At 42.7% G+C, this 27,819-nt stretch overlaps 1 protein-coding gene across 1 annotated transcript in view; it reads left to right on the top strand.

Annotated features, from left to right (window-relative positions):
• LOC141161303 (myosin-IIIb-like) overlaps positions 1-27,819 on the top strand; it is a 189,966-nt gene that overhangs the window by 114,589 nt on the left and 47,558 nt on the right. Inside the window, exon 7 of the mRNA XM_073646117.1 lies at positions 8,841-8,986. Within this exon, the coding sequence (XP_073502218.1) occupies positions 8,841-8,986 (146 nt within the window). The remainder of the gene's footprint in view (positions 1-8,840; positions 8,987-27,819) is intronic.

Raw genomic sequence — 27,819 nt, 5'->3', positions numbered from 1 at the left:
TGGTGAACGTGCCGGCCAATCAAGTGGGCCTCTTCGGCCAATCCATTTATTAGGAAATGTTTCATCAAGATACTCGCGGACTACTCTTGAATAATGTGGAGGGGCCCCATCTTGTTGGAAATAAAGGTCATTTGAATTAGGCTGTTGCTGTAACTGGGGAACAACTTGATTCATTAGAATTTAGAGATACTTATCTCCTGTGACTATTCCATCAAAAAATATTGGTCCTAAAACACCAAAACTTGAAATACCGCCCCAAACATTGACACCAGGCTCACTTAGTTGTTTCTCTAATGTTAAATGCATGTTCTCATTATACCAGTAAATACAATTATGTCTGTTAATATGGCCGGATAATTTGAAAGACGCTTCATCACTCCACATAATGTTATCTAAAATTACTGGATTTTGTTTGATAAATCTCCCCCTTTATAACCTTATTACACTTTCTGTCCACCTACTTTTGGACCACCCTGTATATACAGATATTCTGGGGACTTACAGTTTAACATGAACTCATTTTACCAGATGGCATCCACCCCGACGCACGTTTCGGAATTCCCCTGACGAATAACCATGCGCTATGTGAGCACTATGTAAGCTTTGTGGATTAATTATGCTGATTGGATAATCATTAATACCACAACCTGATTTTTATATATACATCCTGGCACATGTCTTTCTACTATTATTATGACATACATTTGACAATACAGTTTGTTTGTCATTCTAATACCATTGATACTGCGACCTGGTTGCTGTGTACATCCTTGCACATGCCTTCTTTACTATCACTGTGAAACATATTTGATAATATTTTTGCTTGTCTTGCTATATACATCCACTATGCATGAGATCCTATACATACAGTACAGACCAAAAGTTTGCACACCTTCTCATTTAAAGATTTTTCTGTATTTTCATGACTTTGAAAATTGTACATTCACACTGAAGGCATCAAAACTATGAATTAACACATGTGGAATTATATACTTAACAAAAAAGTGTGAAACAACTGAAAATATGTCTTATATTCTAGGTTCTTCAAAGTAGCCACCTTTTGCTTTTGTAACATACCTGGCGGCGTCCTTGCATAGTGGTCCATCTCCCACTGTGCAAGAGCGCGCACTTGATTTCCAGTCCAGACTATCACTTTGGCTTCTTTCCATATTGTCTGCTTTGCTCTGCTCTGTCTGCTTAGGGCGACGCCCGCTGAACTTCCTGTTTCTTGTAGCTGCTGCAGACACACCCCTGATGCTTCCTCAGCCTATTGCTGTCTGTCACCTGGTATTTAACCCAGCTCCTCCCTGGAATCCTTGCCTGAGCATCTTGTTCTGTCAGTTGGCTTCTTGTCACTGATGTGCCAGGTCCTGTCTATGTTTCCTGCCTTGCGGTATCAGTTCCCGTGTCTGAACTGTGTCCTGTCTGTGTACTCTAGCCAGCTGCCTTTCCTGGAGGCTGTAATTCCAGGTCCGTGTGAACACGCTCTTAGCCTGTTCCTTCTGCCCTCTAGGGGCCGCATATCTAGATCTGTTGTCTGTGTCTTTTCCCAGTGTCTGTTCCTGCCCTAATTATCTTCCAGCCTGTTTCCCGTCTCTCTCTACGCCCATATGTTCCCTTTTTCTGCAGAGTCTGAACTCGTACCTAACTCCTGCTCGTTGTCACTGTACTTCCGTTTGTGAGTTTGTGGTCCACTCGCTACTTCACTGCAAGTACCCTGTGGTTATCCGGTTCTGCCTTTCCCTTCCTGTCTGTTCCATGTGAACAGAGCCCTGTCCCCTCTGCCCTGCCTTGCTCACCGCTCCGGCGGTTTCTGCCTGCTCTGCCTTGTTCACCGCTCCGGCGGTTCTTGCCTGCTCTGCCTTGCTCACCACTCCGGCGGCTCTTGCCTGCTCTGCCTTTGCTCACCGCTCCAGGCGGTCTTGCTCTGCTCTGACCCTTTGCTCACTGCTCCAGGCGGTCTCACTCTGCTCTGACCCTTTGCTCACTGCTCCGGCAGTCTCGCTCTGCTCTGACCCTTTGCTCACTGCTCCGGCAGTCTCGCTCTGCTCTGACCCTTTGCTCACTGCTCCGGCAGTCTCGCTCTGCTCTGACCCTTTGCTCACTGCTCCGGCAGTCTCGCTCTGCTCTGACCCTTTGCTCACTGCTCCAGCAGTCTCGCTCTGCTCTGACTCTTGCTCACTGCTCCGGCAGTCTCATCCTGCTCTACTCTAGCTCACCGCTCCAGGCTCGGCTTGCTCTGCTCTTGCTCGTCGCTTCGGGCGGCCTCACTCTGCTGTGTTTGTCCACCGCATCTGTGGTTCTGTTCCTGAGTCCCAGTCTGTACTGGGACCTATCCACTCTGTCCTCCAACCTGTCGTACCTGCCAGTACCTCCCTGCCTGCATACGAGTCGTGCTTACCAGCATCCACCTGCCTGCATACCGGCCGTACCTGTCAGTACCTCCCTGTTTGCATACCAGTCGTGCTTGCCAGCAGCCACCCGTCTGTGTGCCAGCCTAACCTGCCTGTTCCTGTATTCCCTGGTGTGGGTCAACGGCCGTGTCCGGGGTCTGACCTGGAGTAGCCCCTGGTCCCTTTGCTCGGTTCCTCCTTGGTGCACTGGCGTCGTATGCCATCGTGCGACCTTGGTCGGATCGGGTGGATACTTAGTTACGCCCCTCCAGGCATTCACTCTCCGGTACGGTCCAGTGGAATCACTACATATACACGCACACGCCAGTCAGTCCGGGCGTGTGCATTACAGCTTTGATGACTGCTTTGCACACTCTTAGCATTCTCTTGATGAGCTTCAAGAGGTAGTCACCGGAAATGGTCTTCCAACAATCTTGAAGGAGTTCCCAGAGATGCTTAGCACTTGTTGGCCCTTTTGCCGTCACTCTGCGGTCCAGCTCACCCCCATCCATCTTGATTGGGTTCAGGTCTGGTGATTGTGGAGGCCAGGTCATCTGGCGTAGCACCCCATCACTCTCCTTCTTGGTCAAATAGCCCTTTCACAGCCTGGAGGTGTGTTTGGGGTCATTGTTCTGTTGAAAAAGAAATGATGGTCCAACTAAACGCAAACTGGATTGAATAGCATGCCGCTGCAAGATGCTGTGGTAGCCATGCTGGTTCAGTATGCCTTCAATTTTGAATAAATCCCCAACAGTGTCACCAGCAAAGCACCCCCACACCATCACACCTCCTCCTCCATGCTTCACGGTGGGAACCAGGCATGTAGAGTCCATCCGTTAACCTTTTCTGCGTCGCACAAAGACACGGTGGTTGGAACCAAAGATCTCAAATTTGGACTCATCAGACCAAAGCACAGATTTCCACTGGTCTAATGTCCATTCCTTGTGTTCTTTAGCCCAAACAAGTCTCTTCTGCTTGTTGCCTGTCCTTAGCAGTGGTTTCCTAGCAGATATTTTACCATGAAGGCCTCCTGCACAAAGTCTCCTCTTATCAGTTGTTGAAGAGATAGGTCTGCTGCTAGAACTCTGTGTGGCATTGACCTGGTCTCTAATCTGAGCAGCTGTTAACCTGTGATTTCTGAGGCTGGTGACTCGGATAAACTTATCCTCAGAAGCAGAGGTGACTCTTGGTCTTCCTTTCCTGGGGCTGTCCTCATGTGAGCTAGTTTCTTTGTAGCGCTTGATGGTTTTTGCAACTGCACTTGGGGACACTTTCAAAGGTTTCCCAATTTTTCGCACTGACTGACCTTCATTTCTTAAAGTAATGATGGCCACTCGTTTTTCTTTACTTAGCTGCTTTTTTCTTGCCATAATACAAATTCTAACAGTCTATTCAGTAGGACCATCAGCTGTGTATCCACCAGACTTCTGCACAACACAACTGATGGTCCCAGCCCCATTTATAAGGCAAGAAATCCCACTTATTAAACCTGACAGGGCCCACCTGTGAAGTGAAAACCATTTCCGGTGACTACCTCTTGAAGCTCCTCAAGAGAATGCCAAGAGTGTGCAAAGCAGTCATCAAAGCAAAAGGTGGCTACTTTGAATAACCTAGAATATAAGACATATTTTCAGTTGTTTCACACTTTTTTGTTAAGTATATAATTCCACATGTGTTAATTCATAGTTTTGATGCCTTCAGTTTGAATGTAGAATGTTCATAGTCATGAAAATACAGAAAAATCATTAAATGAGAAGGTGTGTCCAAACTTTTGGTCTGTACTGTATATGCACTAGTATTTTATATATTCTAGCTTAGTATGAGACTACTTCTCCTACATTTACATTCTATACCATTTAGTCCTATACACTACCCATCCTATACGGATCCTGTATACATGTGCATACCCCAAACTGGCTCAACACATATAGACTCAATTAAACTGTCTGGTTATATTTCTCCCTTCTAGATATCAATATACTCCCTTGGTGTGCGCCCTTTGTTTTTATATTTTTTAATCACTTTTATGTCATTGTTTTGTCATCCATTTGTTGTCACCTGAATTTAATAAAAAAATGATTATTTTTTTCACCTACCTGACGTATTGGGACTATATGGTTGGATTATTTTCTTCTCTCCTTCTCTTTGTCTTCTACCGACTGTCCCCCTGATTATATTGGTCCGGCTTTCTGATTGTGGTGATAGACACTTTGCATGCCACTAGGCTATATTAACTGTAATACATACAAGTCCGACATCAAGAATTAACTTTTTCTTGCTCTTGTTTTCATAATTCACCTCCATAGCAGCAAGTAGCTTCTGTCACAGACACATTATTGGACTATAAAGGGCCCATATACTGATCTTGCACAGGGGCCCTCTTCTGTCTGTGTCCGCTCCTGCTTTGAATATATACACAAACATATATTCCACTGAATATACAGTGGTGGCCAAAAGTATTGGCACCCCTGCAATTCTGTCAGATAATACTCAGTTTCTTCCTGAAAATGATTGCAATCACAAATTCTTTGGTATTATTATCTTCATTTAATTTGCTTGCAAGGAAAAAACACAAAAGAGAATGAAGCAAAAATCAAATCATTGATCATTTCACACAAAACTCCAAAAATGGGCCAGACAAAAGTATTGGCACCCTCAGCCTAATACTTGGTTGCACAACCTTCAGCCAAAATAACTGCGAACAGCCGCTTCCGGTAACCATCAATGAGTTTCTTACAATGCTCTGCTGGAATTGTAGACCATTCTTCTTTGGCAAACTGCTCCAGGTCCCTGATATTTGAAGGGTGCCTTCTCCAAACTGCCATTTTGAGATCTCTCCACAGGTGTTCTATGGGATTCAGGTCTGGACTCATTGCTGGCCACCTTAGAAGTCTCCAGTGCTTTCTCTGAAACCATTTTATAGTGCTTTTGGAAGTGTGTTTTGGGTCATTGTCCTGCTGGAAGACCCATGACCTGTGAGGGAGACCCAGCTTTCTCACACTGGGCGCTACATTATGCTGCAAAATTTGTTGGTAGTCTTCAGACTTCATAATGACATGCACACGGTCAAGCAGTCCAGTGCCAGAGGCAGCAAAGCAACCCCAAAACATCAGGGAACCTCCGCCATGTTTGACTGTAGGGACCGTGTTCTTTTCTTTGAATGCCTCTTTTTTTTCCTGTACACTCTATGTTGATGCTTTTTGCCAAAAAGCTCTACTTTTGTCTCATCTGACCAGAGAACATTCTTCCAAAACGTTTTAGGCTTTCTCAGGTAAGTTTTGGCAAACTCCAGCCTGGCTTTTTTATGTCTCGGGGTAAGAAGTGGGGTCTTCCTGGGTATCCTACCATACAGTCCCTTTTCATTCAGACGCCGACGGATAGTACGTGTTGACACTGTTGTACCCTCGGACTGCAGGGCAGCTTGAACTTGTTTGGATGTTAGTCGAGGTTCTTAATTCACCATCAGCACAATCTTGCGTTGAAATCTCTCGTCAATTTTTCTTTTCCGTCCACATCTAGGGAGGTTAGCCACAGTGCCATGGGCTTTACACTTCTTGATGACACTGCGCACGGAAGACAGAGGAACATTCAGGTCTTTGGAGATGGACTTGTAGCCTTGAGAATGTTCATGCTTCCTCACAATTTGGTTTCTCAAGTCCTCAGACAGTTCTTTGGTCTTCTTTCTTTTCTCCATGCTCAATGTGGTACACACAACGACACAGGACAGAGGTTGAGTCAACTTTAATCCATGTTAACTGGCTGCAAGTGTGATTTAGTTATTGCCAACACCTGTTAGGTGCCACAGGTAAGTTACAGGTGCTGTTAATTACACGAATTAGAGAAGCATCACATGATTTTTGAAACAGTGCCAATACTTTTGTCCACCCCCTTTTTTAGGTTTGGTGTGGAATTATATCCAATTTGGCTTTAGGACAATTCTTTTTGTGTTTTTTCATTGAAGACAAATTAAATGAAGATAATAATGCCAAAGAATTTGTGATTGCAATCATTTTCAGGAAGAAACTGAGTATTATCTGACAGAATTACAGGGGTGCCAATACTTCTGGCCACCACTGTATACTCTGTAACCAATACTAATAGCAGAATACTACCATACAATTCCAAATAGTATTTACATACAATACCAACACAAGGCGCCAGTCAGTGCCAAATAAAAGCACTATACAATGCCTAAATAAAGCTTTGTTTTCGCCTTTTTGCTTTATCACCCTCAAGTGTGGAAGTGAAACGCCGGAGGGAAATTGATGCAAGAACTGATCTTATAGTTCCCTATGGGATTGTTAATTTTCCTCCATCAGTTCTTGTGCCGGACCATTTAAGGAGACGTATTTGAAAATACTCCATGTTGCGATTTTCGTTGCAGTGGAAAATGGTGAAAAAGCCTAAAGGAAACTGATGCCGTTTTGACATCAGCTGTCATCAGTAGAGGCACAAAAAACTGATACTGATGAGGAGAATAAGTGGAAACCAGCCTAATACCTACATAGATTGCCTAAATAATATTACTATAAACTATCCACATAACACTGCCATGTATTTGCTACACAATGCTGTCATTCAATACCCAAATAAAACTGCTATTCAGTGCCCAAATTATACTGCTATACAATGTATGAATAGTGAAGGGGAAAATGGAGAAGTCGTCTGTGATCTAGGGTCAGCACTCTCAGGTTGGTCCTGGAGGCCCAGACCTTTGTTGTCACTTAGAAAACAGGGAGATTGGGCAACAGGGAGATATGTAGAACATATGAATGACTACCGACAATTGTATGTTTATTAGAAGTGAGTCTAATGACTGCCATTATAATGTAGCACAGCAATTAATTGCTTCTGGAACTAAACAGTTCAAGTTTTAAAGGGAATCTGTCTGGAAAAAAAACGTTATTAGCCTGCAGATATGGGGTTAATCTGCAGGTTAATAGCGTTCTGAACCTGCCCGGCGTTTGCACTGAAAGCCCCTCTGCCAGGAGGAAATTAACTTTTTCCCTCTCGGCAGGCTAAGGGCTCTCAGTTATAGGGATGAGGCCGGCGCAGTCTGCTAACGTTTGGGTGGCATTATGTCACGTGAGCCCTGCTGCCAATCAACAGTCACTATTGGACTGCTGCGCTCTTACTTCTTCTGCTTGTCTGACATTCATCTCAGTGAAGTAAGAGCGCAGCAGCCCAATAGGGGCACTGTCACTGTCACTGAAGCCTTGATAGACCCTGTACTGATACCACTGGAACTGCACTGGTTCTGGGGGTATTTTTATTTTACAAGGGGGACTACTTCATTTAAAGCAGTACTAGACAACCCCTTTAGTTGTAGCATGAGTTTGTCTGAACACAACAACTTATTTTCTGAAAATAACCACTGATCACTCGGCTGATTGCATACGAATCAGTCTCCATATACATTAAAGTCGGCCGAATCTGCCAATATATGTGGGATTGGCAAAATATGCAATGTGTATGGGGGACTTCTCTGACATCACCTGTCAAAGGAGAGAAGGATTCGGCCATTGAATTATTAGTGGCTGATCGGCTGATCCATTTGTTCACCGGAGAGATAAGCCACTGCCAGCAGTCTTCTCATAGAGAACACAGGAAAGCTTGGACAATCGTTGCTTTGTATAGGGGAGTTGAGGCTCCTAAAATACTGTTATGGTCATTGAAAGTTGTAGTCAATGCAGAGAAATTGAATATCACAGGGTACCCACTCAGATGAATCATTGGTTATGTAGAACAAGGCTACATAAAGTCCTTCAAAGCAGAAGCAATTTTCTGCCCTAGCTAATAAGGGATCCTTATAGACAAATATATGATACTATGATAGGGCATATAGAAATTTACAATAGATGCCCCATATTTAGTATCATATATAATACTGGTGATTCTTCATTTTGCAGAAAGGCCTTTGGGTCGTCTTAGGATCCAGTAATACATAATACCCCAACACTCACTTAGCTATTCAGTTATTGATAAGTCAGCATGCAGAAATAGAGATGTGGCGTCCTCTCTTTTTCCACATACTAACTTATTAATAAAATATAAATCTTAACCGCATATATCTACGTGAGTTCCGTGGTATTTCCTAATATTTTTTCGAGGGATGTCCACTGTTTCCAAGCTACTAATCCCGACCAGAATTTGACTGATCTCTTACAATCTAGGGCCGGGTGCGATTGCAACCTCTGCACCTTCAATAGCCAATGTATGCAGTCATTGTAAGATAAAAGAAAAAATATAAGAAAAGGAAATAGTAAAAAATGTGAAATAAATCCATATACATAGCAGTCTCGTATGCAGAAGAAATATTCGTTTTGGTAATAAAAATATTTGGGAACGAAAATATGTGATCGGTTTATGATCTATTAGGTGGCAACTTTGTTTCCTAGGATCTTATGTTATTTAACGTTAACCCCATTCGTTGATTTTTATCGATAGGTCATAGCTTGTGAGCAGCAGTACGATTACTCCTATGATGTCCGCTGTGATGTTTGGTCTCTTGGGATTACAGCCATCGAGCTGGCAGACGGAGATCCGCCTTTGTCTTCTATGCATCCAGTGAAAGCTCTTTTCAAGATCCCGAGGTAGGACACTAGATGGCTGTCTTGATTCACTGGATGTTTAGTAACATTCAGAGAAAATACAAATTTATGCACTGGAAAAAAAAGAAGAAAAAAAAAGATACCAAAACAAAACAGATAGGGAGTAATAAATTGACATGTTGGTTGTGCGCATTTGTATGCCATTACCCATAAGCCTCTGCTGCAGTTTATCTATGCCTGACAATGGCATGGAGCATCCGAGCGTATTATATCTCTTTTTTGGTCTTTACAATTTCACAATGAAAAAGCATTGTTCATTTTTAAATCACATTATAAGAGTCTGTCTTTAATACACCATGATTTTTCATATACTCTTTTGGGGTCATATGTGGCTTGCAAATACCCCCCACCCTAGCGAATTATTCATTAGCTTTGTAAATGGTGACTTTAAGTTTTGGCAGTCATCCATTGAAATCAATGCACTCCTACAGACTTCAATGGGTGCTCCTGCAGTGAAAAATGGACCCTTATACAACAGTACCGCCTGATTGCAGGAGCTCTCTACGTTAGGTCCCTTATGTAATCAGAATTGACCCCCAGTCTAAACAGAGATTTCCAAAGCAAGATGACATCTTTAGATACTTCATTGGCTAAAAAAATACTATTATTAATTTCTTAACAAAAAGGAAAAAAGAAATCAATGCAAAAGTTTTCGGATAATGGTTACAAATGAAGTCTACTTTAAAATAAAGAAAAAAATAAATGTATAAATATGTGTATTTTTCTTATCAAAATCCGTGATGCGAATAATTTTAGTTGCTGTAAAGAAGAACAATGACAATATTTGAACTGAGCTCGTGTCACATTCATACAATTATGGTTGCCTTTCACATCTTTCCATGATTGCAATTTGCATTTCTGATTATCTCAATTTATATGCAGATTTATATGCAGATGAGGTTGTGCGTCATAATGTTATCTACTTTTACCCAGCCTGGGCTTCAATAACTCTCCGGCATGGAATAATGAATCAGGCACAAGCAGCGGCGTATCTTGTTGCCTTTGGTTGAACGAAGAACAGGTCACAGCAATTACTGTAGCACGGGGAGGGTCCAAATATCAAAGCTAAAACCCATATGTTCTATCAGATGAATGGATGAAGGTGTTCAGAGACAGCGATCGCAGCAATGGGGAATAAAAAGATTAATAGGAAGATTAGGAGATATGAATAAATACATAATTGTGGGATTTCTTTATGATCTGCCTTTTAAATGGTTGCGTATTGATGGGTACAAAGCTTTGGAGCATTTACAATGATAATTGGCCTTTCTTAGCTAGAAAATCATCTGCAGTAATTTACTTGGTGCTACATTGTAGAGACTGTGGGGGAATTTGTAATCTGGTGGGTCGCTTCTTGTGAAATATAAAGGATTTAATTTAGTAATAGCAAACGGTTGATAGGGTACCTGCCATGGACCACTGCTTACCAGTATTCGTCACACTCCTACATGCCCCACTAGCGGACAGCACACAAAAATGTTGACATATGGATATATTTTTCTTTTTCAAAAACGTTCACAGTTTTTTGGTATTTGGATGTTCCAGTTCAACGCTTGCATTATCCCATATAGGAAATCCTTGGATGATTTCATTTCTATCTTATCACTGCAACATTTATGATAATCTTTTAGAATAAAAAATGTAGGCACGTGTGAGAATTTGTAACATTATTTTTTCTTTAACGCACATTGCTACTATTTCAGGAGCAATGGATGCCAAATAGGAAATGGCAAAGGACTAATTCAATTCTCATTACAAAGATTTTTGGACTATTTGCTGGATATGTCACTCTAGGTTCACAGTTTTTTAGAGGCGGAAAAATTTGATGAGCTATTTTTGCTTATCTGAAGAGGTCAGGATGAAGTTTTGAAGATGTTTTTGAAGCTCTTTTCACACATGGTGTTTTGCAACTGATTCTACAAGGGATCTACCGCAAATAAGTGACATATAACTTCTTTTTTTCAATATATAAGAATATGGTAGCTGATCTTGGAAGTCCAATAGTGAAGAAAGTAAAACCCAGGTGACACTGTCATCCAAAGAAGTACGCCTTTTGTCTTAAAGAACCATTTATTGATAAACTTTCCACTTAAACAGTGTCACTGAGTCGCTACTCATGGACAAGCCGTGAGACAAGGTAGTCAGGAGGTCCAAGGTCAGATACCAGGTGGGCTTGTAGTACATAGGGGCAATACAAAGGCATGGTCAAGTAACAGTCCAGGGTCAAATGCCAGGAGGGTATGTCAAGATAAGGGGATAAGTCAAAAGGATAGTCAGAGGCTAAGTCCGAGGTCAAGTACCTAATGTCAGAGAGCGCCAAGAACAAAAGGGATAACACACAAGAATAGTCACGACAAATCCTAGGTACGGCAACAAGATCAGGGAATCAGACAGAGGAAAGCACACACCAAACAAAGCAAAGCTACAGCTGACAATGGCCTACTCATGGCTAGCCAGCTAAATAGCTAACAAATAATTAAGGACTGGAGACACCTGGAGAAACGCCCGCAGACTAGGCCAGATTGAGCAGCAGAGCTATCATTCAAAATTCTGACATCCCAGCAAGCCTCAGCATCAGATTGGTTGACTGGACTGTCATTCACAAAAGAGACAGTCCAGCACACTCCAGATTCCATAGGGCAGCTGAGCTGTCACTTAAAGCGTTACTACATGTTTCTGGAAACTAAGGCCCAGAATCATCAAATCGATTACATCAGAATTCTGGCGGAAATCTGTCACTCATGGTGTAGGAAAGACTAAGTGCAACACAAAGGAAAGGGGGAAAAGGGGGCCCAGACTCTAGAGAAAGGGGGTAGTGGAGACCTCCTAGGCTGACCTATATCACCCTGTCTCCCCTAATGTCCCTATATTGGTTCCGCACCAATCGCCGAACAGGAACCTCACCCCGTCTTTCCCTGGCATTTGGCCCTGGCTAGGGAAGGGAGGGAATGAGCGCTAGTCGATCCCCACTGACAAATAAAGACAGCAAGGGGGAACAAACAAGGGAAGATAGCTTAGCTTTAGTCATTTTCAGAGAGATGAACACATGTCCTCTTAGCACCAGAAAGGAAAAAGTACTGCACTAGCTCCAAGCCTTCACAAGGGCTTATGTGAGTATTTCCGGCACTTTCCTCTAGCAAACAACAGGTATTTATACACCCAAGCCAGGGTGTTAATTAGCAAGAGGAAGGTAGCCTCTGGGCCCTAGAGAGACAGCTTTTAAGAAGGTGTCTGTAATGCCAAACGAAGAGATCTCCTGCAACCAACTGCAGGGCGACTGTCTGTCATTTCTGACACACCCGTAACAAAATCACGATGAAAAGTCGTATAATTTTACCACAATGCAGAGTTGTGCAAAAATTTGTGATTTTTAACGTTTTCACAGCTGGAACATAAAGCCACAGCTCGTCTAATGTGTCGTTCTTTATTCCAGAAATCATACTCCAGTTCCTGATTAGTGGTGAGGCGCAGGCCACTTGTCAGACGCATCTGATTCATGAAAGAGGCATGCATCTTTATCAAATTAAGAAAAAACGCTCTCTGTTAACTTGTTATAGGGCACTTGGTTCCCCAAAACACATAGTTTTATTGGAAAATGTAACAATAAAGGGTTCTATAAGACAAGAGGATTTCTTATTCTTTGGATGACTGTGCCATCTGGGTTCTCTCTTCTTTACTTTTGAGTTTCCAAGATCTGTGACCATCTTCCTCTATACGCTCCATCCTTGATGAGTTTGGCGTTTCGAATCTACAGGGATCAGAGCATCTGCAGTAGTATATACGTGGGGGATCTTTATTAAAGGAATTGCCAAGTCGGCAAATTTTTTTTAAATGTATTTTAATGTTGGGTACATGGTTGCAGCCTCCACTCGCTATGTACTGAGCGGTGACTGGAGCCGCGCATGTCGCACCTCTATGAGTGAAAGTCGTAGGCGGACGGGAGGATTAAAGTTCATTTCCATCTGGCAGCTGGACTGTCAGTGTGGCGGCCGCACGGCTTTGGAACGCTATTAACCTGCAGATTAACATTAAATCTGCAGGTTAATAGTTTTTTTCACATGGCAGGTTCCCTTTAAGAACAGACAATAATTGTCCCTACTTGTTCTACTTGGATCATGGTAATTTTTACCATATGTAACTTTAAAGCAGGGGTCTCAAACTCGGCTGGGTATATGGGCCGCAAATGGAAAAAATTTGAATTTGGGGGGCCGCATTTTTTGTTCAATGTGACATTTTTAGTGATACCATTATTTTTTGTATACACCTTTTGAACATTTTTGCCGTGTTTATTTTTTTATAGCTTGGGTCCTTATGGATGTGGCGATAATAAACGTGTACTTTTTTGTGTTTACTTTAGTTTACATATAAAACAGCATTTTTAGTGCCCAATATTTTTTCATGCTTTATTTTTATTTTTTTGATTTTTACAATTTTGTTTCCCCCAATTGGCCACATACAGTAAAATTGTCTTACAATTAGCATCATATAGTAATAATGGCAAACATCTTGTAGTAATGTCCCCATCTTGTACTAATGTGCCCCAACCAGGTCCCCATCCTGTGGCTATGTGCCCCATCCAGGTCCCCATCCTGTGGCTATGTGCCACATCCAGGTCCCCATACTGTGGCTATGTGCCCATCCAGGTCCCCCTCTTGTGGCTATGTGCCCCATCCAGGTCCACATCTTGTGGGTATGTGCCCATCCAGGTCCCCATCTTGTGGGTATGTGCCCCATCCAGGTCCCCATCTTGTGGGTATGTGCCCCATCCAGGTCCACATCTTGTGGGTATGTGCCCATCCAGGTCCCCCTCTTGAGGCTATGTGCCCCATCCAGGTCCCCCTCTTGTGGCTATGTGCCCCATCCAGGTCCCCATCTTGTGGGTATGTGCCCCATCCAGGTCCCCATCTTGTGGGTATGTGCCCCATCCAGGTCCACATCTTGTGGGTATGTGCCCATCCAGGTCCCCCTCTTGAGGCTATGTGCCCCATCCAGGTCCCCATCTTGTGGCTATGTGCCCCATCCAGGTCCCCATCTTGTGGCTCTGTGCCCCATCCAGGTCCCCATCTTGTGGGTATGTGCCCATCCAGGTCCCCCTCTTGTGGCTATGTGCCCCATCAAGGTCCCCCTCTTGAGGCTATGTGCCCCATCCAGGTCCCCATCTTTTGGCTATGTGCCCCTGTGCTGTTCTTCACACACATAAAAAAAAAAAGATGATTCTCACCTGTCCTCCGTTCCCTCGGCGTCCTTCCTGCAGATGTGGCCCGCAGGCACCACAGAGTCAGACCCCTTGACTATCCCGACCTGATCCAGGAGGAGCCGCCGACAGCAGCGCTGCATTGCCGCACACAGACTGTCTCCCAGCACAGCATTTCCAATGCCAGCCGCCGGCCAATCAGAGGCCAGCAGCTGACATCAGCGTACGGCAATGACATCATACTCACTGCGCCGGCACGCAGATATCAGCTGCTGGCCTCTGATTGGTCAGAGGCTGTCATTGGAAATGCTGTGCTGGGAAACAGTCTCTGTGCGGCAATTCAGCGCTGCTGTCGGCGGCTCCTCCTGGACCAGGTCGGGATCATCAAGGGGTCTGTGCCTGCGGGCCGCATAAAGCAGCCTCAGGGGCCGCATGCGGCCCGCGGGCCGCGTGTTTGAGACCCCTGCTTTAAAGCCTACATTGATAGATTTAAACAGGAATAGCAACAAAGCAGTAAATATAACATTGCATCAGTGACAACAATTACATCCAGTAATTATGTTATACTCATGAATAATGAATAAAATATAATTATGTGCGTTAATTAATTGTACATGAAAAAGGCTCAGCAAAGCTCTAACTGCTACCGGATAGTTCCAGCGACAGCACTTTACAATGACATTGGGGCAGACTTAGCAAATCCTTCTAAAAAGGAAACTGTCTCTATTGACCATAGCAACCAATCACAGCGCAGCTTTCATTTTACATGAGCTGTTTAAGAAATGGAAGCTGAACTCTGATTGGTCGCTATAGGCAACAAGAATTGTATTTATTTTAGAGTTGATAAATGAGGCCTAGTGTGATTCTGACTTTAATGTGGGTTATGTGAAATGTATTACAGTAACATATTTATTGGAAATACACATTGGTGTCAAAGGACATTACAGGTGGGGGCTATTTCATTGAGTACAGGTGCATCAGCCATGTTGAAATCCAACCAACTGATCCTTCCTTTCGCTCATAGCAGTTGTCAGGGAGAGGAAACTGCTATACGCATTTAATGGTTGGCCTATCCCACGAAAATTGGTGGCTTCAGGCAACATTAATGAGATATGTATAGCCAGCTTTATTCACGAGGGCTCCATTACTTCCAAAATCATCTCATATGTAGCAGAATATTCACTTACATTTCATACTTACTGCCAAAATATAGTTCGAAATCTCTAGCTCCCTATAGCATTTAAAGAGGACCGGTCACTTCACCTAAATATATCATTTTTTTGCAAATGCCTCTGTTCTCATGAATCTGGCATTGTTTATTTTTTGTTTTTATACATCTCCATTCTAGAGATACAACCCTCTTTTTTTCTGTATAGAAATATAGTCTTGTTAACCAAGGAGGTGTGGTCCTCAAGAAAACATCCTTAGAGAATGGTCAAAGACCACACCTACTTGGATAAACAGACTAGGTTGACATACAAGGGGGATGGGGCAATTTGTCCAATTTGTCGGGAACAGAGAGGTGCAGGAACGAAAGAAAAACAGCGCCAGACTCGGGAAAACAGTGGAATTTACACCAGGCAAAAAAATTAGAGTTATGACAAGGGAAGTAAATGATCCTCTTCAAGCTAAATAAATCCAATCATTTTTTACACAAATGTAATTAGGCCACTGGGTTTTATGTTTTTTTTTTTTTTTCCAACAGGGAAAGCCTAGGCTGCAAACCCCCTAACCAGTCATCAGCACTAATTTTATTAATCTAGAAAATTGACCAGTTAGTATGTTAGATGACTGTAGCCAACTACCCCGTGCTAAAATATCCTATATAAAAGTACCGCTCATTCTATAATAATTTAGCACCCTATGAGGACACCATGGAGTGTCCCCCCTTGTCGTACACATAGTAGGTATAAAGTTTGCAGTCAGACACAGGCCCTGGAGTCTAGGGGGGCCCAAATCATAGCGCCCCTTAGCAATAGGACAACATAGCAAAACCTAGAATGAGGCCCCTCGTCACTATAACTAGAATGCATTAGTCAGTGCTTTATAGTAATGTAATAAGGATAAGTAGTGATGAGCGAGTATGTTCAGTTAACCCTTTCAGCGAGTATGCTCGGGCGAGTACCGAGTATCTTCAACGTACTCGGTGATATGTTTGAATCACTCCCGTGTGCATGATTTGCTACTGTTTGACAGCTTTAATACATGTGAGCCATGCTTGTTTCTTTCACATTCCTCACATGTATTAAAGCATACTCGCTCATCACTAGATATAAGTCAAGGCCTATTGAATAATAATGCAGCTTTAAGAATTGCCCAAACTCTGGTAATTTTTTTCTTTTTTTCAAATGACTTTAAAAGATCAACTCATTAATGTAATCAATAGTAACATAAACTTCATATTAGAATTGATTGTTGTAACAAAAACTATGCTAATATCACATTATGGTTTTCAGTTATGGAATTGCAGCAAGAAAATTACAAGCTACGCTTGACTGGCTCACACAATGTAACCTTTAATCTCTTTTTCTAAAGCATATCATTTGCCATTTGACGTCAAAAAGAATCTAGGCTAAATCATAAAATAAGCTTCAAGAGGTCACTGCAGATTAAAAATGCATTGCTTTTATGGGTTTCCTACTCAATTTTACACCCATTACATGTGATAGCCAATAGTGATCTTCCGTCTATTCCAGTGGCGGACACAGACAAAAGAGGGCACCTGTGCAAGAACAATATGTGGGCCCTTTGCAGTCTAATAGTGCATCATAATGCACAATTCCATCTACTTTGGGAGGTAAAAGTGGGCCCCTTACCTCTTGGGCCACTGTGCAGATGCACTTGTTGCACCAATTATATGTCCGCCCTGGTCTTTTCACTAATCACAATTATTGGTGATCAAGCTGATACCCAAGTCAGCATGCAATTGGATCTACATACATTAATCAGTGTACTGTATATACCCATATATGCAATATACAATCCATTAAATGTGGTGCAGTAATATTACTTATTTCTTATTGTTTATGTAGTATCAACATATGCCATAGAGCTTTATAGAGGTTTCTCTCCAATAAAGCTCACATTCTAATTTTACAACAAGAGACACATAGATTATGGTAAGTTTCCTTGGAAGTCAATTACTTATCGATGTTTTATTGGCGTGCAGGAACAGTATCGGACTGGGGTACCAAGGGATTCCCATAACATTGATACTGGGGTCCGCTGTTCAACTACATGCAAATATTACATTTCACTTATTGACAAATGTACCTATGCTTCCATATAATAATATGATGAGAGGCTGCTTTGTACATAATGAACCAACTGTATTGTGTCAACTACTGCTGACATATAGCAAAAATTGTTGTTTTTGCTTTTTTTCTCATAAGGATGGTAGGAAAATGGGGAGGATAAAAGAGATGATGCATTCCGTCATGATCTCAGACCACCATTAATGCCTCTTCTAATCATCCTAATGCAGGTATTATTTTAGAGTTATTAAACTCTGAAATAGAGGAGAGGACACAGACAGAAGAGGGTCCCTGTACAGGAACAATATATGGGCCCTTTCCAGTCGAATAGCTCACCATGATACACAGGCTACTCTAATGCTGTGTCCGCCCGTGGGGCCCCAGACATTTTGCTATGCAGTGCCCAGATGTTTGTTTTAAATTGTACCCACAGTAATGTTATCCACGTATTACATGATGGTGCAAAAATACTAGTTAGATCATGAAGTGAATTCTAGCATTCTTGCCCTACAGCAGCCATTGTCATGGGCAGCACGGTGGCTCAGTGATTAGCACTGTAGCCTTGCAACACTGGTGTCCTGGGTTCAAATCCCATCAAGGACAACATCTACAAGGAGTTTGTGTGGGTTTCCTCCAGGTGTTCCGGCTTATTCTCACACTCATGTAAAGTGACCGCTGATGGTTGCTGTGGCTGAGCTGCTTGCTGCTCCATATCACCCAGCACTTTATAGGAAAATCATGTCCTAGTCCCAATGTGCTATCATGTGTGGGATGGAACACACTCACTTGTAGGCCACAAACCTTCATGATTTCCAGGTCTTCATCTTCATGAGCAGCCGCACATAGATCAAGGGACACCCAATTCGTTTCAACAACCAACCAGTTTACTGGACAGTTCAAGTTGATCAGATTGCAACACGCAGTATTGGGCACCACACTTTCCATTCCATGTTTCCTTAGCACAGCAGCACGCACTCAGAATTCCTATCCACTCCTACTGGACTATCCCCACGTTCACTGGCTCCCTCTGCCCCTGGAATTTCCAGTTCGGTCCCACAGTTCACCTGAAATCCTTTATCTTCCCTTCACGCGGTTCCACATCCATCGTCCCCTGTATGCCAGAGGATAAGGCACTCTCCATAGTACCTATACTGAGCCCTGAGCTCTGAAACTTGCAGGAATGTCCGCAAGGGATTCTAGTAAGGCCTCCCACTGACGCTAGCAGCCCACTACACTTAAACCTGACCTTGGTTACTGTACTTCCCTATCTGATCATCTATCAGGAAGTAGTCATTTTTTACTAGCACTCATCACCTCCCACTATGGGCTAGTCCCAAACATTTACTGTATCTTATCCTATGTCTTAGCTAACTACAGTTACTCTCTCAGTATGTACTAATCATATTGTCTCTATCTTATGTCCTAGATTCTAATCTATATCTCTACTCTATGCTGTACAATACCATATCCCAGTCTATTCACAATATTCACTAAAACCGCTGTACCTAGTTCACATTTCACATAAAACATTATATGTATAAAACGCATGCCATTATATACAAGACGCGATTGGTGTCTTCAGGGGTTGGAACGTGACAGTACAGTCCACCACTTTTACACTCAAAAGACATTTTGATAGGGAATTTAGATTGGGAGCCACAATGGGGACAGTGATGATAATGTCTATAAAGTGCTGCGGAATTAATGCCACTGTTTAGAAAGTAATGTAATGTTTATTTTAGCAATGTGCTAAAATAATAAATAACTATAACTCACCTGTTATATACCCCTCAACTTCAGCCCCTATAATATGATGGTCCCGGCAGGTCTTTCTGTATTCCTTTGTGTGTATGTGATGTTAGTGCAACACGGAAGTAAACAAAGAGACCTCTGGAAACCGCTAAAGCATCTGAGCTGCACGGATGAGGATATTACATTATTGTATTATGTTCATTTTTTTTTTATTTAGCCCATTTTCAGATTTTTTTTCATTCCCAGACAACCCCTATGTCATTGATCTCTTATCTTTGGTGATTATAAAAGCTGATCACAAGGGTTAGAGAAGCTGAATGGGGAAAGTGATAGATTTTTGGGGACAACCTCTTTTCAGAAATCGGTAATATACAGGTGCATCTCACAAAATTAGAATATCATCAAAAAGTTTATTTATTTCATTTCTTCAATGCAAAAAGTGAAACTCCTATATTATATAGAGTCATTACAAACAGAGTGATCTATTTCAAGTGTTTATTTCTGTTAATGTTGATGATTGTGGCTTACAGCCAATGAAAACACAAAAGTCATTATCTCAGTAAATTAGAATACTTTATAACAACAGCTTGAAAAAATGTATGTTCAGTAAATGTGCTCATTACTTGGTCCGGGCTCCTTTTGCATCAATTACTGCATCTGACGCGCCCCCTGGGCCGTGTGTGTGTGGGGATACCCGGAACCGGACCTGTTGTGGATGCTGGGGGTTGTAGTCTCTGTGGCGGCGACCCGGTCCGTACCCAGGGCGGTCAAACCAAATGGCAGTCTATATGCTGAATATCCGACTACGCCACCCGTGGATTGCGGTCAGAGTGAATAGCTGCTGCAGGGCAGACCGCTGAGGCTTGTGTTGAAGGTGCAGCAGAGGGTAGTATAACTCCCCACGGGAGGAGTATAGCCTCAGGGCAGCGAGTGCGGATGTTGGGGGTGATGGTGCGCGGGAGCAGCAGTAACGACACAGAGTCTGTCATGCAATTCAGGGTCTTTACTGTTGGTGGTATTAAGGGGACCAGTCCGGAATACAGGTTAACAATGGAGGCCTGGTCAGTTTGAGAGCAACTGGGAAATCCCGCTGGTCAGGGGTAGTTTGTAGGCCTACCGTGCTGACTTCACTCTTTCTTGGCTATCCCGCTATAGTGTAGTGGTAGCCCACGTCTCTGAGTGTACCGTGTTGTTCTCACCCGTATGACTGGCGACTCGGGCCTTCCGTACTTCTCACCCCTCTGGGGCAGTAGTGGTCCCTCTCGTGTGGCTGAGCCTCTGGGCTTCCTTGGGCCAGAGGACTTGAAGTCCCCTGCGTGGTGGTTTTCTGCTGCTGGGCTTATAACCCTCACAGCCTCGGACTTCAGTGTCCGGCTTTGTAAGTCTCTGGCCAGGACAAACTCTGCTAGCTCCCCTCCTGGCCTCGTGTTCCTCCTCTGCCTACAGGGACTCCTCAGCCTGCTGCTGACCTGTCCCTATCTGCAACTTCACTGGAACTTGTCTCTAACTTGTCTCTCTAACCCCGCCCCAGATCCAGTTTATAAAGGGCAGGTTTCTCCCCTCCCTGGACTGAGGCAGGAGGTGCTGCATGCTAATTGTCCCCAACCAGGGAACCTCCCACCTGCTCTCAGACATGACATTGCTGCCACTGTTGTGACCAGACCTGGGGTGCCACACATCAATGCGGCGTGGCATGGAGGCGATCAGCCTGTGGCGCTGCTGAGGTGTTATGGAAGCCCAGGTTGCTTTGATAGCAGCCTTCAGCTCGTCTACATTGTTGGGTCTGGTGTCTCTCATCTTCCTCTTGACAATACCCCATAGATTCTCTATGGGGTTAAGGTCAGATGAGTTTGTTGGCCAATCAAGCACAGTGATACTGTTGTTTGTAAACCAGGTATTGGTACTTTTGGCAGTGTGGACAGGTGCCAAGTCCTGCTGGAAAATGACATTTCCATCTCCAAAAAGCTTGTCGGCAGAGGGAAGCATGAAGTGCTCTAAAATTTCTTGGTAGACGGCTGTGCTGACTTTGGTCTTGATAAAACACAGTGGACCTACACCAGCAGATGACATGGCTCCCCAAACCATCACTGATTGTGGAAACTTCACACTAGACCTCAAGCAGCTTGGATTGTGGCCTCTCCACTCTTCCTCCAGACTCTGGGACCTTGATATCCAAATGAAATACTTTGCATTTACTAAGTGTCAATGACTGCCTTATGGACATCTGCAGTCTTCCCCATGATTGTGGAGCCTACTGAAACAGACTAAAGGACCTTTTTAAATGCTTAGGAAGCCTTTTCAGGTATTTTTTGTTAATTATTCTAGTTTACTGAGATAATGACTTTTGTGTTTTCATTGGGTGTAAGCCGTAATCATCAACATTAACAGAAATAAACACTTGAAATAGATCACTCTGTGTGTAATGACTCTATATAATATATGAGTTTCACTTTTTTATTGAAGAACTGAAATAAATTAACTTTTTGTCGTCATGATAAGAAAAAAGTGAAGGTAACTTACTTGTCACTCCAAGAAGCAACAAGCTACTATACGTGTTTTCTAATGAAATGTATTTTTTATTGGGGCAAGATAAATTATCCGCACCTCGGCTCTAGAGGAAAGTGAGAAATATATATTGTAATGTTCAATGACCATGTGCCTCAAAGGACCAGTTTACATTATAAAACACTTCTATTACCAACCTTCAGATGATAGATGAATAGAATTGGTTATTCCTAAATGTGTCTGAAAATCACAAATATCGGGAAAGAAATATGAGAGCTGGAGAGGTCTGTGAAAAATATTTTAATAGCTCAAGTTAGCACAGCAGGGATCTGACTATGAAATTCAATTTTACGTATTTAAGGGGCCACTAACCCGAAATGAGATGTGTGCAGAGACCATTGTTATGAGCTGCAAATACACACATAAAAGTTTCTTTACCTTAAGGGTTTTCAGCATGTTATATCTAATAAACTGGTAGGAGGCAACCATAGAATATTAATATAGCAGTCCTCATGTGAGATGCAATAATTTTTGGTGTCTTAATTATAAATTTTAGGTAATAAAAATAAATGCATGCAATGCCCCACCCTGTCATTGGCGAAAAGGCATGAATGTGTATTTATTTCCGGTCCCTCAGGAATAAGACACTATGCAAGACACTCTGCGATTAGTGAATACCTGAATTCCACAATTGCTACACATGTAAAAAAAAACCTGTGCTACTTAGTTAACATTTTTTGACCAAGAATTGTATAAGCCATCCAACAGCCACAGCCACAAGGTGACCTCATTGGATGGACCTGATCTCTACTGACTCATCTCTCTATCTCAGACCTTCTTTTCTAGTCAGGTGTTAATTAGAGCAACCCTGATTTCTATCTCTTCTCCAGTTCATTTGATGCCTGGTAAGGCACACGGAGAGATGAGCTAATAGAGTTAGAGCCCAACCAACAATGTCAACCTTGTGGCTGGTGGGTGTCTTGTACTTTTCTGGATCCAAAAATGTTAAACAAGTGTCTTGCATTTTTTACATGTGTTGCAATAGTCAAATTTATGCAATCATTATAGTGTTATTGTCATGCTTGCAGGTGGCGCACGTGGTTCGTGTACCCATTGTGCCACGGACCGGACCTACACTGGAGGGTCTTAACTAAGCAGCTACCTTGGTGTTCATTGAAGCCTCTAGTAATGAAGTCAGGCTTGTGCGGCAGGTAGCTGCCACGTGACACTTCATGGCAGCATCTGGCAGTAGCAGCTGACCCCAAAGATCAGAGTCATTAACTCGGACAGACAGTCATAGACAAGGGAGGTTGGCCACTGGGACATGTTCACACTGTGCAGACAGAACGGCCACTGAGAAAGGTTCAGACTGTGCAGACAGGACGGCCACTTGTGATTCAGACTGTGCAGACAGGACGGCCACTGGGACAGGATCAGACTGTGCAGACAGGACGGCCACTTGGGATAGATTCAGACTGTGCAGAGAGGACGGCCACTGGGACAGGATCAGACTGTGCAGACAGGACGGCCACTGGGACAGGATCAGACTGTGCAGACAGGACGGCCACTGGGACAGGATCAGACTGTGCAGACAGGACGGCCACTGGGACAGGATCAGACTGTGCAGACAGGACGGCCACTGGGACAGGATCAGACTGTGCAGACAGGACGGCCACTTGGGATAGATTCAAACTGTGCAGACAGGACGGCCACTGGGACAGGATCAGACTGTGCTGACAGGACGGCCACTTGGGATAGATTCAGACTGTGCAGAGAGGACGGCCACTGGGACAGGATCAGACTGTGCAGACAGGACGGCCACTGGGACAGGATCAGACTGTGCAGACAGGACGGCCACTGGGACAGGATCAGACTGTGCAGACAGGACGGCCACTGGGACAGGATCAGACTGTGCAGACAGGACGGCCACTGGGACAGGATCAGACTGTGCAGACAGGACGGCCACTTGGGATAGATTCAAACTGTGCAGACAGGACGGCCACTGGGACAGGATCAGACTGTGCTGACAGGACGGCCACTTGGGATAGATTCAGACTGTGCAGAGAGGACGGCCACTGGGACAGGATCAGACTGTGGAGACAGGACGGCCACTTGGGATAGATTCAGACTGTGCAGAGAGGACGGCCACTGGGACAGGATCAGACACACAGATCTTGGTAAATAGTTCTGGTACTGCCGATGCGGCCACGGGGTACAGATACCATGGACGCGGCTTAAGGGTAAAGTATAACCTAGACACAACTACAGGGACAGTAAGCATAGGGAAACTCTATAACAGACTATGGGAACACAGGAAACTGGAACAGCTCTAACACACTAGGGATGGGGGACCTGGCAAAAAACAATTGCACACATCAACACACCTAGAACTAAGTTATAGGGGATGCTCAGGCACCTCCCTAATGGGATAAGTGCCTTTTATACAAGATGTCTCTCAGCTATTGGCTGGGAGACACCTTGCATGTGTACACTTTAACTAAATGTCTATCAGCTGTTAGCTGGGGGCATTTAGTATATGCGCGCTGGGGAGCGTGCGCACACTAGGTGCGCAGCAGGAACACAGTGCACCATGCAGAAGAGGAGGACAGAGAGCACGCCGGGACCACGCCGAAGGGCTGATGGAGTGATTAAGCCGGCGTCCCTGCATGGAGGATGCAGGGGACACTATGCAGGGGCGCTGGCCATGGTGTTACAGTTATTGAGTTATTGCATAGTTTTTATATATACAGTCATGGCTGAAAGTGTTGGCACCCTTGAAATTGTTCCAGAAATGAAGTATTTCTCCCAGAAAAGTATTGGAATTACACAATTTTTTATACACATGTTTATTTACTTTGTGTATTGGAAGAACACAAAAAAAAAATAAAAAAAGGCACATTGGGCATAATTTCACACTAAGCCGGACAAAATTGTTGCCACATTTCCAAAAATGTGGGTAAATAACTTTGTTTCAAGCATGTGATGCTCGTTCAAATTCACATGCAGCAAGTAACAGGTGTGGGCAAATGGAAATCACACCTGAAACCAGAAAAAAGGGGAGACGTTGACTCAACCTTTGCATTGTGTGTCTGTGTGTGTCACACTAAGCATGAACAACAGTAAGAAGCGCAGAGAACTGTCTGAAGACTTGAGAATCAAAATTGGTGAAAAATATCAACAATCTCAAGGTTACAAGTTCATATCCAGAGATTTTGATGTTCCTTTGTCCACAGTGTGCAACATAATCAAGAAGCTTACAACCCATGGCACTATAGCTAATCTCCCTGGATGTGGATGGCAGAGAAAAATTGATGAAAGGTTGCAACGCAGGATAGTCTGGATGGTGGATAAGCAGCCCCAATCAAGTTCCAAAGATATTCAAGCTGTCCTTCAGGCTCAGGGTGCATCAGTGTCAGTGCGAACTATTCGGTGACATTTGAATGAAAATAAACGCTATGGCAGAAAACCCAGGAGGACCCCACTGCTGACAAAGATGCGTAACAAATCTAGACTGCAGTTTGCCAAAATGTACGTAAGTAAGCCAAAATCTTTCTGGGAAAGCATCTTGTGGACAGATGAGACCAAGAAATAGCTTTTTGGTAAAGCACATCATTCTACTGTTTACCGAAAATGGAATGAGGCCTACAAAGAAAAGAACACAGCACTGACAGTCAAATATGGTGGAGGTTCAAAGATGTTTTGGGGTTGTTTTGCTGCCTCTGGCACTGAATGCCTTGACTACATTGGGTCACAATGTAGTGCCTAGTGTCAGAAAGCTGGGTTTGCATACTAGGTCATGGGTCTTCCAGCAGGACAATGACCTCAAACATACTTCAAGAAGCCCCCAGAAATGGATGGAAGCAAAGCGCTGGAGAGTTCTGAAGTGGCCAGTAATTAGTCTGGATCTAAATCTCATTGAACATCCGTGGAGAAATCTTAAAATTGCTGCTGGGAGAAGGTGCCCTTCAAACACAAGAGACCTGGAGCAATTTGCAAAGGAAGAGTAGTCTAAAATTTCAGTTGAGAGAAGACAACTTATTGATTGTTATAGGAAATAATTGATTGCCGAAATTTATTCCAAAAGATGTGCAACCAAATATTAAGTTGAGGGTGCCAACTTATTTTACATCAGTATTTGTAAGTCAAAACCAGGAGTGGAACAATCAGAGGAAAAGTATAATAGAAACATGTCACCACTTCTGTATTTTTCCCCTACTCCAGGTTTTGGCTTACAAATACTGATGTAAATTATTGAGCAAATACTGAGCAAATACTGTGAATGTGGCCTTATACTCACATTCAGTGCCAGCGCCGGTTTAGTGGTGTCAGCTCTACCGGGAATCACGTGCATTGTTACGTCACGCGATCATTGCGGCCAATCAAATACATCCATGCTATCCCAGCCTAACTAATCTTTCTCCATCTGCATTTTAAATGTTTTTTCTTCCTTTACATTATTTATTTTCCTGTTTTTTAATTAAAATAAAAGACACGGCGGCAAATTCAGAGCAGAATAAGTTTTATGGATTAAAAGATTAAAACAATTAAAACAATAACAAAGTTTTATAGAAAATACAAGGAACATCTTACAGACGGCTAAACCTCTTCTATGTGAAAATAGTTTCAGAAGATTAACTATTATAGGTTATAGAGGAGTGTAGTTATAAATCACACAATCACGCTAGGCATAAATTTCCGTATTGCCATGCGGCGTGTTGTTGGCTTCCAGCATACTTTGTTTTTGAGTGATGGCGATTAATTAATTTGCTAAAAATTATAATTAGGAGAAATCTGACAAATCTAAGGTGAATATTAATGTTTTATTTTTCAGTAATAGACCCATTTCCCCTCCATCAAAATAGATTATTAAATCCTGCACATGCATCTCATGAATAACGGCCTTCAACGCCTCAAGATAGAGATAAATCATCCAGTGAGGACCCTGAACCATGAAATGATTCTGTTAACATGTCATCTTCCCGGGATATATTTTAAGATCTCTGGGAGAAGGTTCTAAATGATGCAAGGAAGGTAGCTAAACAAAGTTGGGGAGTGGGAAATTGATACTTTAAACCCCTTAAGAGGGTAATAGAATATCTATCCTGGTATATAATATTTGACACATAAAAAAACTAAAACAGCAATAAAATAACACAAAAAGATCAAAATAAATGAAACAAATAAAAATAAAAAAAATAGAATAGAATAGAAAACCGCACAATTACAACAATATCTTGATTACAACCAACTACTTGAAAAGTGAAATGAACTCATAAATTTTCCCAGCTACACCATCAAATGAAAAGTATTATATCATATAGATATAATCTTGTCAGCTAACGCCACAGTGACATTTTGAAAAGACGATAAATGGCTTGAGATGGGAATATGGCAAAAGCCCAGGCTACAAGTTTATATGAAATATAGGTCTGATATAATCTAATGGTTTTATTCCCCATATTTTGATAGCATTTAGTTTAACCCCGTAGACTATAAAGCCACGTTAGTGTGTATTTCCATCATCCCAGTAAACGCAACGCTTTCTCATTTCTGCCTTCTCGGCTGGAAGCTGAGTGGTTGATGTGAAATCTTTGCATACCCTCAGGCTCATAATTTTGTGGAAATTATTATAGCAGACCCTCTGGGAATATTTCTGTGCTATTTCTGACAAGAAGTACTTCAAAATACAGAAATACCTGCATCGTTTAACTACAAGGGGGGGAAGAAATTGAATGTCATTAAGGAAACATCTTTTTATAGTTTTTTAACTTTTTTTTTCCCTTAAAGGATGTATGCAGATGGTGGAGGCGATATGTAAAACTAATAATATCACTGCAACTATTTAATAGAGCTGGTATAGACTCACACTGTTTGTATACACCAATCAACCATAACTTTAAAGGGCTCATCCACTAGAAAAAAAATCTTTAGACATTACAGCATTGTAATATAAAGTACTGTTCAAACATACAGTATTGTGCAAACGTTTTAGGCAGGTGCGGAAAAAATGCTGGAAAGTAAGAATGCTTTCAAAAATAGAAATATTAATAGTTTATTTTTATCAATTAGCAAAATGAAAAGCAAACAAATTAAATTGAAATCAAAATTAA

The sequence above is a fragment of the Phyllobates terribilis genome, unplaced genomic scaffold (genome assembly GCF_046119375.1).
Source record: "Phyllobates terribilis strain yellow unplaced genomic scaffold, ASM4611937v1 Scaffold_9__5_contigs__length_417890890, whole genome shotgun sequence".
In the NCBI taxonomy this organism is placed as follows: Eukaryota; Metazoa; Chordata; class Amphibia; order Anura; family Dendrobatidae; genus Phyllobates; species Phyllobates terribilis.
The sequence above is the reverse complement of the archived record's forward strand: the minus strand, read 5'-3'. Positions and strand labels throughout refer to the sequence as shown.